The sequence below is a fragment of the Echinops telfairi genome, unplaced genomic scaffold, assembly GCF_000313985.2.
Source record: "Echinops telfairi isolate 266 unplaced genomic scaffold, ASM31398v2 ScPeMD7_5592;HRSCAF=6446, whole genome shotgun sequence".
In the NCBI taxonomy this organism is placed as follows: Eukaryota; Metazoa; Chordata; class Mammalia; order Afrosoricida; family Tenrecidae; genus Echinops; species Echinops telfairi.
This window is the reverse complement of record NW_022109491.1, coordinates 7,469,232-7,482,481: the sequence shown is the minus strand read 5'-3', so window position 1 is coordinate 7,482,481 and position 13,250 is coordinate 7,469,232. Positions and strand designations below refer to the sequence as shown.

Here is a 13,250-nt window from a genome sequence, read left to right as displayed (position 1 = left end):
CACCCCCGCCCCCGCCCCTCAGGGACCTGAAGTCATAATAGGGTCTCCACCAGGTCCTCTCAGAAGAAAGAAGTAGGGGGAGAACTCCATCACAGGGGATCCAGGTGGGTTTGGGGGCAGGGGCAGAGTCTGCCTGGAGGGAGACCTGTCCTCGGGATTGTCCTCCCACAGGCCATCTCAGGAGCCACTTGCTGTCGGGCTGACCTCAGAGATGGAAGTGGCCTTGCAAACTCACTAGCTTGTTAGGGTGGTGTCTCCCTTATATCTCAACCAGGGTCTGGGGTGCTGCCAGGAAGTCACTGTGGGCTGGGCTTTGCTGTGGGCGCCTTCCTGGAGGCCTCTTCTGCCCCCTGCTGGCCAAGTGCGGGCTCGGCAGCAGGTAGGAGGGCTTCTTCAAAGGCTTGGAAGGAAAGGCCTCAGCGACTTACTTTCCTGGTGGGTTTCTAAAATCTGACTGCCGTCCACCTTCAGCGTGCCCAGGAAGTCTGTCCTGTGAGGGCCGACAACGCCACTGCAGACATAGCGACTCAGGCCTAGGCCGTGGGAGGGGTTCTAGTGCACGCACGCTGAGGGTGAGGCAGCCGGTTGGGGTGCCGAGGGGCATGGAGAAGCCACGTGTGGCCTTTGGAAAAGCTGGCCTCTTCACCACAGCAGTCCTGTGACTTGGAACCCCTTGAGTAGCATTCCATCGTGTGGCCTTACACTGACTGCCCACGGCCAGGCTGGGTGGCTCAGACACCCAGCCCCGGGGCAAAATAACACCCAGCTCTCCCCAAAACCTGCTGAGCTCTGCACTTGGGAGTGCTACCCTCGCCAGCTGGCCCTCACTGGCTGGCAGGTGGCAGGAAGGTCCTATTGTGCCAAGCAGAATCCAGGGCTGGGGCGTGGTGCTCCTCCTCCGCCTACATCAGAGTACCATCAGCAGGGTTTGGCCACACAGAATCAGAATCCAGGCCCACGCTTCCATGGGGCTTGGCATCTGGCACAGTTCTCAGAGGGGCTTCATCCAAAGTCCCACGAAAACTCTGCAGGGGCAGCCCGAGTGCAGGGTGACCTGGCGGGGCACCTGCTCTCAACTGGTCCCCAGCAGGGGCTCTGAGAGTCCCAGTTCTGCCGATAGGTCTTCAAAGGCAGTAGGGAGCCCAGCTGCCATCACCCCCTGGCCTCCCCCCATGCTCCTCAGGGTCCCTGCAGGCAGGAAAGGGAAAGAGGATCATGACAGAGCCCACCAGGAACCCAGTCTCCACAGCCCAGACAGCTGGCTGAGGCAGACATGGCCTCGCTTGATGTTTGGGGCCTTTCCTGCCCCCCACCATCATCTCACCCACTCCCCCTCATCCCCTGCATGGGACACCGCTACGGGTACCTGGGTCCAGGTCTCAGGTCTGCTGGGGGTGGGGGATGTGGACAATGCAAATGCATGTGGATGGACCCTCACAGAGGAAAAGGCCCCCTTAACCCTGAGGCAGCGCCTTACTGGACAGGTGACGTGTCCTCACTTATACCAAAGGACTTGTCACTTCCTCCCGACAGGGCTCCCGCAGAGCTTGACCTGTCCACAAGGTCAGTCAGAACCTTTCTGGGTTGTTTGTTTGTTTGTCAGAGGGGAGGATTGTTTATAGTATTGTTTTACGGACCTGTGAGCAGGTGTGCCCCCTTGGCCTGGTTAAAGGCAGCCTTGCTGCTGTGAGCTGGAGCCGGGACATGTGACTGCGGACACAGTCGCTCTGAATCTGGAGAGCTTTCAGAACTGGAAGGAACAGTCGTGCCACTGGGTATTTATGTATTTATTTAGGAATAAAAATGAACATTCAGAACCGCTCGTCTCTGTTTTCTCACCGACGAAAGCTGCAGTGCCTGTGAGGCACAAGCCCTGATGGGTTCCCAGGGCACCGTGCACAGCCCAGCTGAGAGGGCATCCCCGGCAACGTGCAGTGGTCAGCAAGCCTGGGAGGAGCACTTGAGGTCAAGCAGAGGGACTCGGCAGTACCCACCTGTGTCCGGCCCCTTCTCGAAGGGCCAGCCCTCAACCCCTGGGGATCTGTCCACTGGACCCACAGGGCTGCACCACCCACAGCCTCTGCTAGAATGACCTGGGCATTGGTTTATTGATCGCCCCATACTCCCAGATGTCTGGAGCTGCTCACAGTAACACAGAATCAGCAAAAGCAGCAAGGCCCCATCCTGCCCCAGGCACCCTCTAGGGCCTCCTCCCCTTCCACAGCCAACACAGGAAGCACACGGCCTGCCTGCCCGGCAACAGGGCTTTCCAGCTGGGTCAGTAGGAGCAGGAGGAGGGGACCCAGGGTGAAGACGGGGCCCACTCAGCTTCCGGCGCCCACTCTGCTTCCAGCGCCCTGCACACACCATGTGTGTGTATTCACCAACAATTTCCAAATAGCTCCGCCCATGTCTGGTCTGCCTTCCTAGTTTAGTTTGATGCCACATCTCCGGTTCTTCGGGAGAACACACTGCCTGTGGGAGCCAGTGGCCCATGTTCACTTAAGAGGCCAGGGCTCCAAGAGACTGCACGACGATGGCGCACCTGACAGTGGGCCTCTCGAGTAAGCCCACTCTGAGGAGGAGGTGGGGGTGCTGGGAACGAGGGAGGCTAGGGTCAGGGATGATGGAAGCTGGCCTGCCACGGAGGGAACTGGGTGCTTTCATTCACATATCTATCTTCCCAGCTCTGAGAGCTCTCAGGGAAAGAGCTAGCGAGGGAGGAGGGTTTTCTTAAGAAGCCAAGAGTTCTGGAGAGGGTCACAGGTGAGCCAGCCCATGGAGCTAGGGGGAAGATGCCCACGTGGTCCTTGACCTTAGTCTAGCTGGTGGAGCAAGCCCTGTGGGACACCCCATCTACATACTCACACTCACTCACAAAAAAACCTGAGACAGACCTTCAGAGCCCAGAAAGACAGGGCCTGGGGCTGAGACCAGGGCTGCAGGCTCTCCATTTTCAACATGTGAGAAGCAATGGATGCTCAAATTAGAACTAGATTTCTGAACACTTAGTTTGCAGGTCATTACAGCATACATTTCATCCATTTTTGTCTCCACATACGTGCAAGCCTCCATTGAATTCCTTCTGACCATGAACCGGCAGTCTCACGGCTCTGCCCTCAGACAGTGGAGAATCACCAGGGTCTGGGGACTTGCCAGAGGGTGCCGCTAGTGGGAGGTGGGGTGCTAGGGCCCCATGGTTGTGGTCACATCCTGACTGGTCCAAGGGCCCTAAGCTCGTGCTAACAGCATGCGTGTGTCCCAGTCGTGGTCTCATTCCTGCGTTGTAGTGGGCTCACGTGCCACGTGACCTCTTGTTCAGCTGTCAGTCATGCTTTTGTGCAGTTTATTGCCTTCCCCCTGGGGCCGACTTTCTGAAAGTCCTGGGACACCATGAAGACCCCGTGCTAATGGTCTCCCTCCTCCAGGTGATAGTCTTTCTCGTGCCTTTGTCCTGTTTAAGATTTAATATCTTCCTTAAGTCCTATTTGAGATTTGGGGTCTTTTGTCTCCTAAAACACCTAGAACAGAGGGTGTGCCATGTAGTCTCCCCGCCCCCCTCCACCAAGTTCCTTCCCAATCCCTCCAGATAACACAGGTGCCTGCCAGCAGCTGCACCCGGGTGTGTTTTTTCCTTTAACGGTCTTTCTGGGATCATTCCCCATAACCAGCAGCTACAGGGCCGTCCTTGGGGGACACGCAGGCACCTGGCGCCAGGCTCCTGCTTTCTGAGCGATGCTGTGAGGCCCTCAGAGCACTGAGCGCTGCCTTGCTTGCCCTGGAGGTGGCCGGCTGGACCCTACTGCTCTTAGCGGCAGTTTGCCGGCTTTCTACCCAGGCCAGCAGGGCCTTGGAGTAGGGCTCCGTCAGAATCCATTCGGGGTGGTTCTCAGGAGCCATTCCAGTCAAGGCCCCATGTTAAAGATGGCAAAATGGGGGTCCAGGAAGTTGTCTCCCCACCTTGATGGGCTTTCAGCAGAGGCAGCTGGGGGAGAATTCCTACCCAGCATTTGCCCCAGACCCCTTTCTGAGATGCACTAACTCTGTGACATCCTCCTGTCGCCGTGAGACAGTGAAAAGCCAGGGCAGAGCCCAGGCCACCTGAGCCCCGGTCCAGCTCAGACTTTCCCAGCTCAGCACGTTACCTCCCTTCTGCGAGCCTCAACAGCCTTTCTCGTTGATCAAAAGCAATCTGAAGGGCAGAGGGCCAGCTGGCTGGCAGTGGGGGGGTCCTCTTAATGGCTACTTATGGGCCTGCAGGAGAGCAGGCTGGCCTCGGCCACCCCTCTCTGCTCAGGGAGGCCACCCAGGAAACCCTGGATTTTGCCATCAGCCTAGACAGACCTGGGTCCCTCTGCATAGACAGACACCTGTCAGCCAAACTCTTGACACGATTCGGGAAGACACTGGGTCATTGTTTATCAACCAAAAGTGCACACACAGAAAAACCCTTGGTCGACTATGGCAGGGTCCACCTGTCCAAACTTTCCAGAGGTCAGCATGATGACCTGACGGCCTATCAAATGCCGGGACCTGTTGGGTCCAGCTGGCCCACTCAGGGGAGCCGACTTAGGGCAAGATGACAGGTACGCAAACCCTGACTCCCAAAATGGTTACCCTGGCAGCCCATGGAAACAGTGGAAAAGAGAGCGCTCTCTGCCCGGCCACAGGATCGGTGACATAGATAAGGCAGGGCAGCACATCGGCTGGCTATTAACGAACAGGACCAAACAAACAAGCAACGGTTCCATAGAGATCAGGCCAGCTCCGCACCACCTTTTGGCAGACAAGAATTTCACCCTCTTAAAGGTTGAGCTATCAGCACAACAAAGGGGACTCAAGGTAAGGGCGTCTTAGCACCTGCCTTTCCGCCTTGGAGCCCTGGTGGCACAGTGCTTACCCACAACGCTGCTAACTGCGGGGGACTGCTAACTGTGGGGGGACGCCAGACACAGTGACCACTTGTCTCGCAAATTCACGGGCAGTTCTACCCTGCCCTGTCTGGTTGTTGTGAGTTGGAACCACTTCACGGCAGTGAGTTTGGTGTGTTTTTCAGCCTTCACGCAGTACTCCCAGACACAGTGTGACCACGGGTCCCTAATGTGGCAGGCCTGCTACTTGTACCCCCGGCCACCCATCTCCCTGTGCCAGTCATCGCCTTTACTCAGAACCCACGTGCAGCAGGTCCTTTCGACATCCAGGCTGGCCCTGGACACTCCCCGCTCCCATGGAAGGGCAGCTATGCTGATGGCGCGGGAATGGGCTGCTTCCTCCTGGTGTACACAGGTCACTGACGCTAGGGCACCCATCAACACCACATGCTACCTTCTCCATGCTCCTGCCTCTGGTCTTGAAGGCTGAAAAACGACCCCAAACCCAGTTGCTATAGTTGACTCCAATGCCCGGGGCCCTGAGTGTGTCAGGGCAGAGCTGTGCTCCCATGGGGGTCCCATGGCCAACTTTGCAGAAATAGGTCACCAGGCCTTTCTTCGTTCCATGGGCTAAGGACAGTGTAGCATCAATGCATTAACCGATCCCAGAAGTGCTTTCCCTCCTGAGTTCATGTGTGAGGCAATAAATGCCCTTATTGTTCATGCACTTCCAGTTGGGTTTAAAAAACATTCCCTGGTGGTACAGTGGTTACACGTTGGGTTGCTAACTGCAAGGTCAGCAGTTCAAAACCACCAGCCAGCCACTCCATGGGGAAAAGCCAGGGCTTTCTACTGCTGTAAACAGCTAATCTCAAAAAGCCACAGTTCTGCCCTGTCCTATGGGGTTGCTGTGAGCTGGCATCAACTCGATGGCAATGAATTTGGTTTTGGGTTTTTGGTGTCATACTGGGTTACATGTTGGGCTGCAAGGTCAGCAGTTTGAAGCCACCAGCCTCTCCATGAGGTAAAAATAAGGCTTTCTGCTCCTGTAAAGATAGACAGCCTCAGAAACCCACAGGAGCAGTTTTACCAGGACTCAGAATTGGTGGTGAGTTTTCAGTTTTTGAGGTTGGCTTTTTTTCTTTTACATTTCATACTTTATTTTTAATGAATTGGGGTTAATTCATATATCAAATCATTCCATGGCTCAATCATGTCCAGCAGAATTGTACATTTGCTACGACAGTTTCCATTCTTTTTCCACATGACCCCTTGACGTCATCACCTTCACCCCGCCACCACCTCTGCGGCCCCCTCCCCCCAAGACCCTTGTGCCACTTGCTGACTCTGTAGGTCCATCTGTTCTGGTTTTCATACCCAAGAAATGAAAAAAAAAAGCAGTTACCAGAGGTTGGCTTTTTAAGTTGGGACAACAATGAGCTTGGCATAACTACGTGGAGTCAGAGCAGCAGATTTCAAAACTGGTTATGGCCCTGAACGATGAAACAGGGTAAGGAGCCCTAGCAGGCTCTGAGATCCGTACAGCTCCACAGTACAACGATGAGGCTGTCTGAGTTGGTAAGACAGACAGCCCCGGGGGCCCTACACAGGGTCACTGAGTGGCAGTAGGTTTTTATAAACGGGAAGAACTGGAAGGACAGATGTCATGTTTCAACTTTGGTTCTCTGAAGATGGGTCATTTTAACACCTTGTTGCTCAGATACGCTTTCCTTTCGTGAAAAACATTCCGAAGCCCTGGATGGAGCCCCCACAGTGGCTCCACCCTCCTCACAGCCAGGAAGGGAGCCTGCCCTCCCTAAAAGTCACCCCAGCCTGTGCATCCTGGGGGAGACTAACAAGCTGGGTCGGGTGCACAGAGGTTGGGAAACGCAGTCTTGAGTTGGGGTGCCTGTCTCTGACCAAAGCTCAGGCTTCCTCCCATTTCCCAAGGAAGCAGGGCTAAGTGCGATCGGGATGCAGTGTCCGCCACAGCTTTCAATCCCCTCCCCACCCTCAGACACAGCCTGCTGCTACACAGGCGGGGCTCAGAGCTGTCTGCAGAGCCAGTACCAGGCGCAGTACCCCGGTGTTGAAATGTGTCATTTACACATGCAAATGAGACTGTCTGCTCTCAGCTTGGGCTCACCACTAGGAAGCTCCTGTCTCTGAGCAGACACCCTGGGGTCGGCAGTGGAGAGCAGGGATGCGGTTTCCTGTGCTAGTGTCAGCCAAACCCAGCACCTGGCCTTGGTGGGCCCAGGCCTGCACATAGGGTCTGCCGGGACAGGAGAGGGAGGAAGAGGCTGAGTCCCTTGCTGCCAGTCAGGGGATACCTGCCCCGTTTGCTTTCAGTGAACCATCACCTTACACTGGTTCTCCAAAGTCATCCCTGGCCCTGCAGGGGTGGGAAATGCAGGCTGGCCTGCCCCGAGGAGATAGGAACCAAGGTGCTGGCGAAGCTTCTGTCCAAAGCAGGCCCCCCACCCCCCACCCCCCGCCAGACCACGCTCTCCACCTTAGAGCGCTTTAAACAGAGGCATCCTCAGGAGACCTTGAAGTGGATGGGAAGAACTACGGGTGGAATCCATCTTTCTATAGTGCCAACTGTCATTCAGCAGGGCTTGGGGCCCACCACTCATGGCAGCCAGCCTGGGGGGGCTGGGGAAGGAGGCTAGCTAAGGCAGGGCAAGGCCTGCTTCTTTGTCATCCAGCATCTGCCTATGTTGGGTGCCGTCCCAGAGACTCCGTGGGACCCAGCAGAACTGCCATAGGAGAGAGAGGTGAGCCTCTGCTCTGGTAGATTCACAGCCTCAGAAACCGCCAGGGGCGGGTTTTCCCTGGGCCTGGAGGGTTGTTGCTCAGAGCCGAAGTGACTGGAGGGTGGTTTCTCTGGTTCTGGGATCTTTACGGGAGCAGATGGTGGCAGGCCTCTCAAGTGGTGGAGCCACTAGGAGAGTGTGGCGTCTGGTTAGGAGTCAAGCGCTTCACTGCTGTGCCACCAGGGCCCCTCCTGCTTCCCAGCATGACTGAAGCAGTGGCAGGATGCGGCCGATCCGCGGTGTGCACAGAGCCTGGCGTGGGGTCAGCCCTCCACGCTGGCTGGTAGGTTCCTCCGTCCATGCGCCGTGCAACTCAGGAACGAGAGCGGGCTGGCACGATGCTAACCAGGAAGCGCGACGGAGAAGCAGGGAGCAGGACAGAACACCCCAAACCCAGTGTTGAACAATGGAAGACGTTTTTATTGTTTTTGTTTTTTTAAATCATCTCTCAACACTGCAACTATTGGTATAAACCGAATGTAAAACATGTGCATTTTAAAATGAGCATACATTTAACTATCTCGATCACAGCGACCTCCTACAACAAGATAAACACCCAGAGGGAGGGAGGTGGTCAGAGCATTCCGTGGGCATTGGGCACTCTGCTCGCTCCCAGCCAGAGTTCTCTCTCCTCACTCCTGCGCTGGTCACGGTGAGCTACGTGGCTTCGAGGTGGGTGAGGGAGTCAGAGGGGTACTGTGGAAGCAAACTGGAAGTGGAAAACTAGGGAACTAGAGCTCTCGGGAGCAGAGCAGGCATGGACGCTCTGGGAACATGGAAAGCACGACTCTCAAGGACGAGTCCCCTGCGATGAGCTGGTCTCCGTGATCAAGTCGCTGAAACTCAGCTGTGTGTACACCTGTGCATCTACAGGTGCTCTACCTGGCTGGTGCTGTCGAGCCACGTGGAGGCCGACGTAGAATGATCCTCTAGGACCGAGTGGAACTGCCCCGCAGGGTTTCCAAGGCGGTCACCGTAACGGGAGCAGACTGCCACCTCTTTCTCCCGTAGAGCGGCTGATGGGTTGGAACTGGCAACCTTGGGGCCAGCCGCCAACTGTTTTAAAGACTGTGCCACCAGGGCTCCCACGTATGTTCTACCAGATGAGAGAGAAAAGAGCCATTGAAGAGCTGAAAACCCTTAAAATCACTCGGCTGAGTTGGGAGGACATGGGCAAATTAGCAGTGGCCTCAGAGTGGAACTTGCTCCAAAATGAAACAGACCCTCTGCCGTGAGTTCCGCTGGCAAGCTGTCCGTCACGAGCACTGAGCGCTGGAACACGTTTCTCCTTAGTCCACAGGGAGCCGTTCTCTTTTCGAGCTCTTGCCCCACTCCTGTCCTGCACCCCAAAAAGGAAACCCGGGGTCACTCATTCACTCGAGGAGGTGGCTGGGAAATGCTTACGCCCCACTCTGTGTCTGAGATGTCTCACTAAAGGATGCACGCCGACTCCCGGCTTTTGGTGCAAAAAGATGGTAAAGCTTGCTGCAGGTGAGTCCTGGACATGGCGAGGAGGGCGGCTGAGTGGAGAGGTGGAGAGAATCCTGAATGATTCTCCTTCTGACACGACTCCAGGCATCTGGAGGGCCTGGGACCAGGGCTGAGGGTCCATGCACGCTGGAGGTAGGTGTATAGTTACTGCAGGGAAGACAGAGTGGCCTCCACCAGCTCAAGAAAAAGGGACATCTTCTCAGATCCTCCCCAGCCCCAAACCATTTTTCACCTTGACCCTCGGGCTACGGTGAGTGGAGGCTATGATACAAGAGGGTGTGAGACCCTCGCTCGGAAAACGGAAGAACCCGGGGCATCTTTATAAATAGCTACATCATTAATTTTCTTAACCACTTTGAAACACGCGGCAAGTTGAATATTTATTTAAAAATAAATTTCAAAAACCTCTATTTACAGTACAGTAAGACTGGGATGTGCAAACAACAGGAGGAGGTGCGCTCATCCTGCAGTGGGAAGTCCACCCGATGACGTGGGGCACCTACCAGCGGAGCAGGCCACAGCAGGACCTTCGGTTAACACTGAGCTCCGTGCAGCCTCAAACCGGGAGGCCAGGTCAGGGCGCTGGGCTCGGGACTGGGCGGAGAAGGGGTGAGCCATTGAAGAGGCCCCAGTGTGGCAGGAGGGCTCATTTCACAAGCCAGCAGGCCTCTAGCTAACTCGACTCCCCACGCGGTCACTTGGAAGTGACCTGAAGGGCCCTTCCCAGTCCAAGGTGGCTTCACTGAGGGGGAGGGGCAGAGAGGCCCAGGGATCGAAATCCTCTTCTTAAACAAAAAGCAACAACCACACACAAAGACTGAATAAGGAGTGATTAGCCAAAAAAATGCCTCTGAACGGAAGTGCCACCCTCTCCCTTGTCAGATGACAAAGCAGCCCTCAGTTGAAGTCACCGGTAGCTGAGTGAACTACGTGATGTGACGTGGCGTGGCGTGGCATGACATGGCGTGGCATGGCGACCCCAAGCGCCTCTGGCCCCTACATGTGTGTGCAAGGGCAGGCCCTGGTCACTGGGAAAGCAGGTCAGTGGTGTAGCCCTTGTGGCAGGAAGGGGCCGGATCAGGTCTATCTGTATACGAGGTGGGAGAACGGGGTGGACTTGTAGTTCAGCTGGTTGTTGGGAATGAACTTGTGCAACTCGCTTTTTTTGCAGCAGGGGTCGTAATGGTAGGCGCTGAGGCAGGCATCACAGGAAACTTTTGAGCACTGGGTGCAGGTGTGGGTGGCACCTGGGCGGTTACAGAAGCCACAGCGAGAGGTGGCCATGGCAGGGGGCTTGGACTTGGAGTGGAGGGACGGCAGCCGGTCAAGGCCCTGAGTCTGGCCCGAGTATTTTTCCCGCAGTGACGCGTGGGCCAGGCCCTCGTGGGCAGAGGCCTTGCTGGGGCCAGTGCCAGGCTTGGCGGGCGGAGGACCAGCGAGCAGGCTGTCACAGCGCTGGCAGAGGGAGGTGCTGCTCGCCAGCCCGCAGTTCGAGCACTTGGAGAGGGCAGGCTCTTTGGCTGGGGGTGGGCGCTTGTGGTAGAGGGGGTGGGCGTCGTTTCGGGCTAGCCACACGTCTGGCCGCAGGGCGTCCTGCCGGCGGTACGTGGCCCTGGGCTCCGAGTCTGTGTACAGGTCCACGTCATCCTGAGCAGAGAAGTATGTGCCACGCAGCAGGCCGTTGCTGGGGGACGGGGACGGCAGGTCATCCGGGCTGCCATGGGGGGAGCTGGACATGGTCAGGAGCGAGGGGGACGGGCGGATGATCTCGTCCCTGAGGTCATCCCCCGAGTCTGCTGCCAGGGGCTCCTTGCGCAGGCTCAGTGAGGCCTTCAGGGGCGGCTTCCTGCTCTCCCAGTAGCTGTCATAGGCGTCCACCGACCTCGAGGGCTTGGTCACGCGGGGCTTGTAGTAGTCCTTGGCCGCCCTCTCACTGGCCGACTTCTGGAGTGCCACCCGGGCCATCGAGGTTGTCAGGTGCTCCCTGCCCTCGGCCCGCCAGCGCAGGGCGTCGGAGCAGCCACGCACGTCCTCGGTGCTGGTCTTGCGTTCGCTCACGATGTCCAGTTCAGAGTAGCCCTTGTCCTTCACTTGTGAGTGGATTTCCAGCATCTGCTCACACTCCACCTTGGCCAGAAAGAGCTCAAAAGAGACCATCTTCACCTGGAGGGTCTCCACCAGCTCCATGAGCTTGTATGCAGTCCCCAACTCGGGCACGTAGCCCATGTAATTCAGGATGGCCCGGATGTCTTCCTCGAGCATCGCCGACTTCAAGTGATACACGAAGGGGCCTGTGTAGGTCTAGGAGGAGGAAGGGAGAGGGGGCAGGGTTTTCCCTCTGGGACATGGCAGAGGCTGTGCTAGGGCATGGGTGAGGAGGGAGGGAGTGACCTCCCAGCTCCCCATGCAGAAGGCAGAGCTGACATCTCCTGAGAGCGTGGAGCACTGCTGTGAGGGAGCACACAGGCTGGTGGGAGAGCACCAGTGGCTTCCTTGAGGTCAGAGGTCACGGGGGCACACAGGCCTTGCTCCCTCTGAAGATCGGATTGTTGGTCAAATGCCCGAAGCACGTGAGGCTACTTCCTTCTGGCATTCCCACAAAGGTCTGGTAATACATCAGACTTCAGGGCCTGATTGGAGGGCCCTCTGAGCTGAGCCATCGAAATGAGGCAGAATGCATCCCTCACAAAGCCGCCCACTTCCCACACAGGCCTGCCTGCCCCCTGCCCGTGCCCTGTACTCCCCGCCCCCCTCCAGATGCCAACCAGGCACTGCCACAGCCTGACTCAAGCCCAGCCCTGGGCTCTGGCCCCGGGGCTGCCCACCTTCTGGGTGAAGAGACAGGAGCCCGCGATCAGACGCCGAGCGCAGCGCTGCTCAGGTTCCACTCGGTCTTCCTTACCTTGATGCTTCTGAACTCCTTCTTCCAGGGGAAGAGGAAGAGGTTGACGGCCACTGTCTCCAGCAGGCTGAAGGCGCAGTGCAGGGCCCGCAAGCTGGAGGAGCCCAGAGAGCGCAGGGAACGCTCTGCCACCTCGTAGAACTGGATCAGCCGGAACCGATAGAAGGGGTCGACCTTGTGCAGGCTGAGCAGAGTGGAGGCCGCCACCCGCAGGAACTCATCACCACCCGGCCGCTGCTTGCTGGGGGGGGCGTCCACTTTGCCCTCGTGGAACTGCACGTACTTCCGAAATAAGTCATCCTTGTATTTTGTATCCATTGAACTGGGCTTCCCCATCCGGCCTGAGGAGCGGGCTACCCTATGTCCTCCATGGCTTCTGGGGCCGGAGCGGGACCGGGGCGGAGGGCACTGCCATGCTGCCTGCCTGGGCCCGCGGCACACTCTGCAAGGGCAGAAACGAGAGGCATCACCACAGGGCTTGCAACTCCTGCCTGCGAAGGCTCACCAGCCAGCAGACCCGGCCCCTCTCTGCCCACCCATTCAACATGCTCCCTGGACAAGGGCAGCCTCAGTGTCGCACTCAGATAAAAAGGGACAGGTGCTCCTGAAGGAACATCCAGGGCATGTGGGGGGAGAAAGCGGTGATGTCCAGTCAGACCCCAAGGACCAGGAGCTGGCCAGGAGAGAGGTGGGAGGAGGGTGTGCCAGCTGAAGCATCTACGGGGAGCAAGGCCCTGAGCCAGTACTTTCATAACACTTCCTACAGACAGGAAGCCAACCAGCCCCCCACGCCCCCCGCACGCGCATGCACACACACCACACTCATGCACATGGCGTCACTACTAACAGCCCCATTCCAAAAAACCAAGCTCACTGCCATCAAATGAATCCCTTTTCTTACATAGATGTAAAAACTCAAACAGGTAAAAACTCAAACTCAAGCAAGAAATATGGTCAAGGTCACAGAGCCATTAAACAGCTGAGCCCAGGTAGCTGGGCACCAAGGTCTAAGCCAGCGGTTCTCAACCTGTAGGCCTCGGCCCCCACTTTTTTAATCGTTTTATTAGAGGCTCATACAACTCTTATCACAATCCATACACACATCAATGGTGTAAACCACATTTGTACATTCATTGCCCTCATCATTCTCAAAACATTTGCTCTCCA

The 13,250-nt window shown here is 56.9% G+C and overlaps 1 protein-coding gene across 1 annotated transcript in view; it reads right to left on the bottom strand.

Annotated features, from left to right (window-relative positions):
* Nucleotides 1–8,089: 8,089 nt before the first annotated feature.
* The window catches only part of SPATA2 (spermatogenesis associated 2), an 11,942-nt gene continuing 6,781 nt past the window's right edge, over nt 8,090–13,250 (bottom strand). The window contains exons 2-3 of the mRNA XM_004698054.3: nt 12,084–12,525; nt 8,090–11,482 (exon numbers count right to left, since the gene is read on the bottom strand). Of these exons, the coding sequence (XP_004698111.1) occupies nt 10,265–11,482; nt 12,084–12,419 (1,554 nt within the window). The 5' untranslated portion in view covers nt 12,420–12,525 and the 3' untranslated portion in view covers nt 8,090–10,264. The remainder of the gene's footprint in view (nt 11,483–12,083; nt 12,526–13,250) is intronic.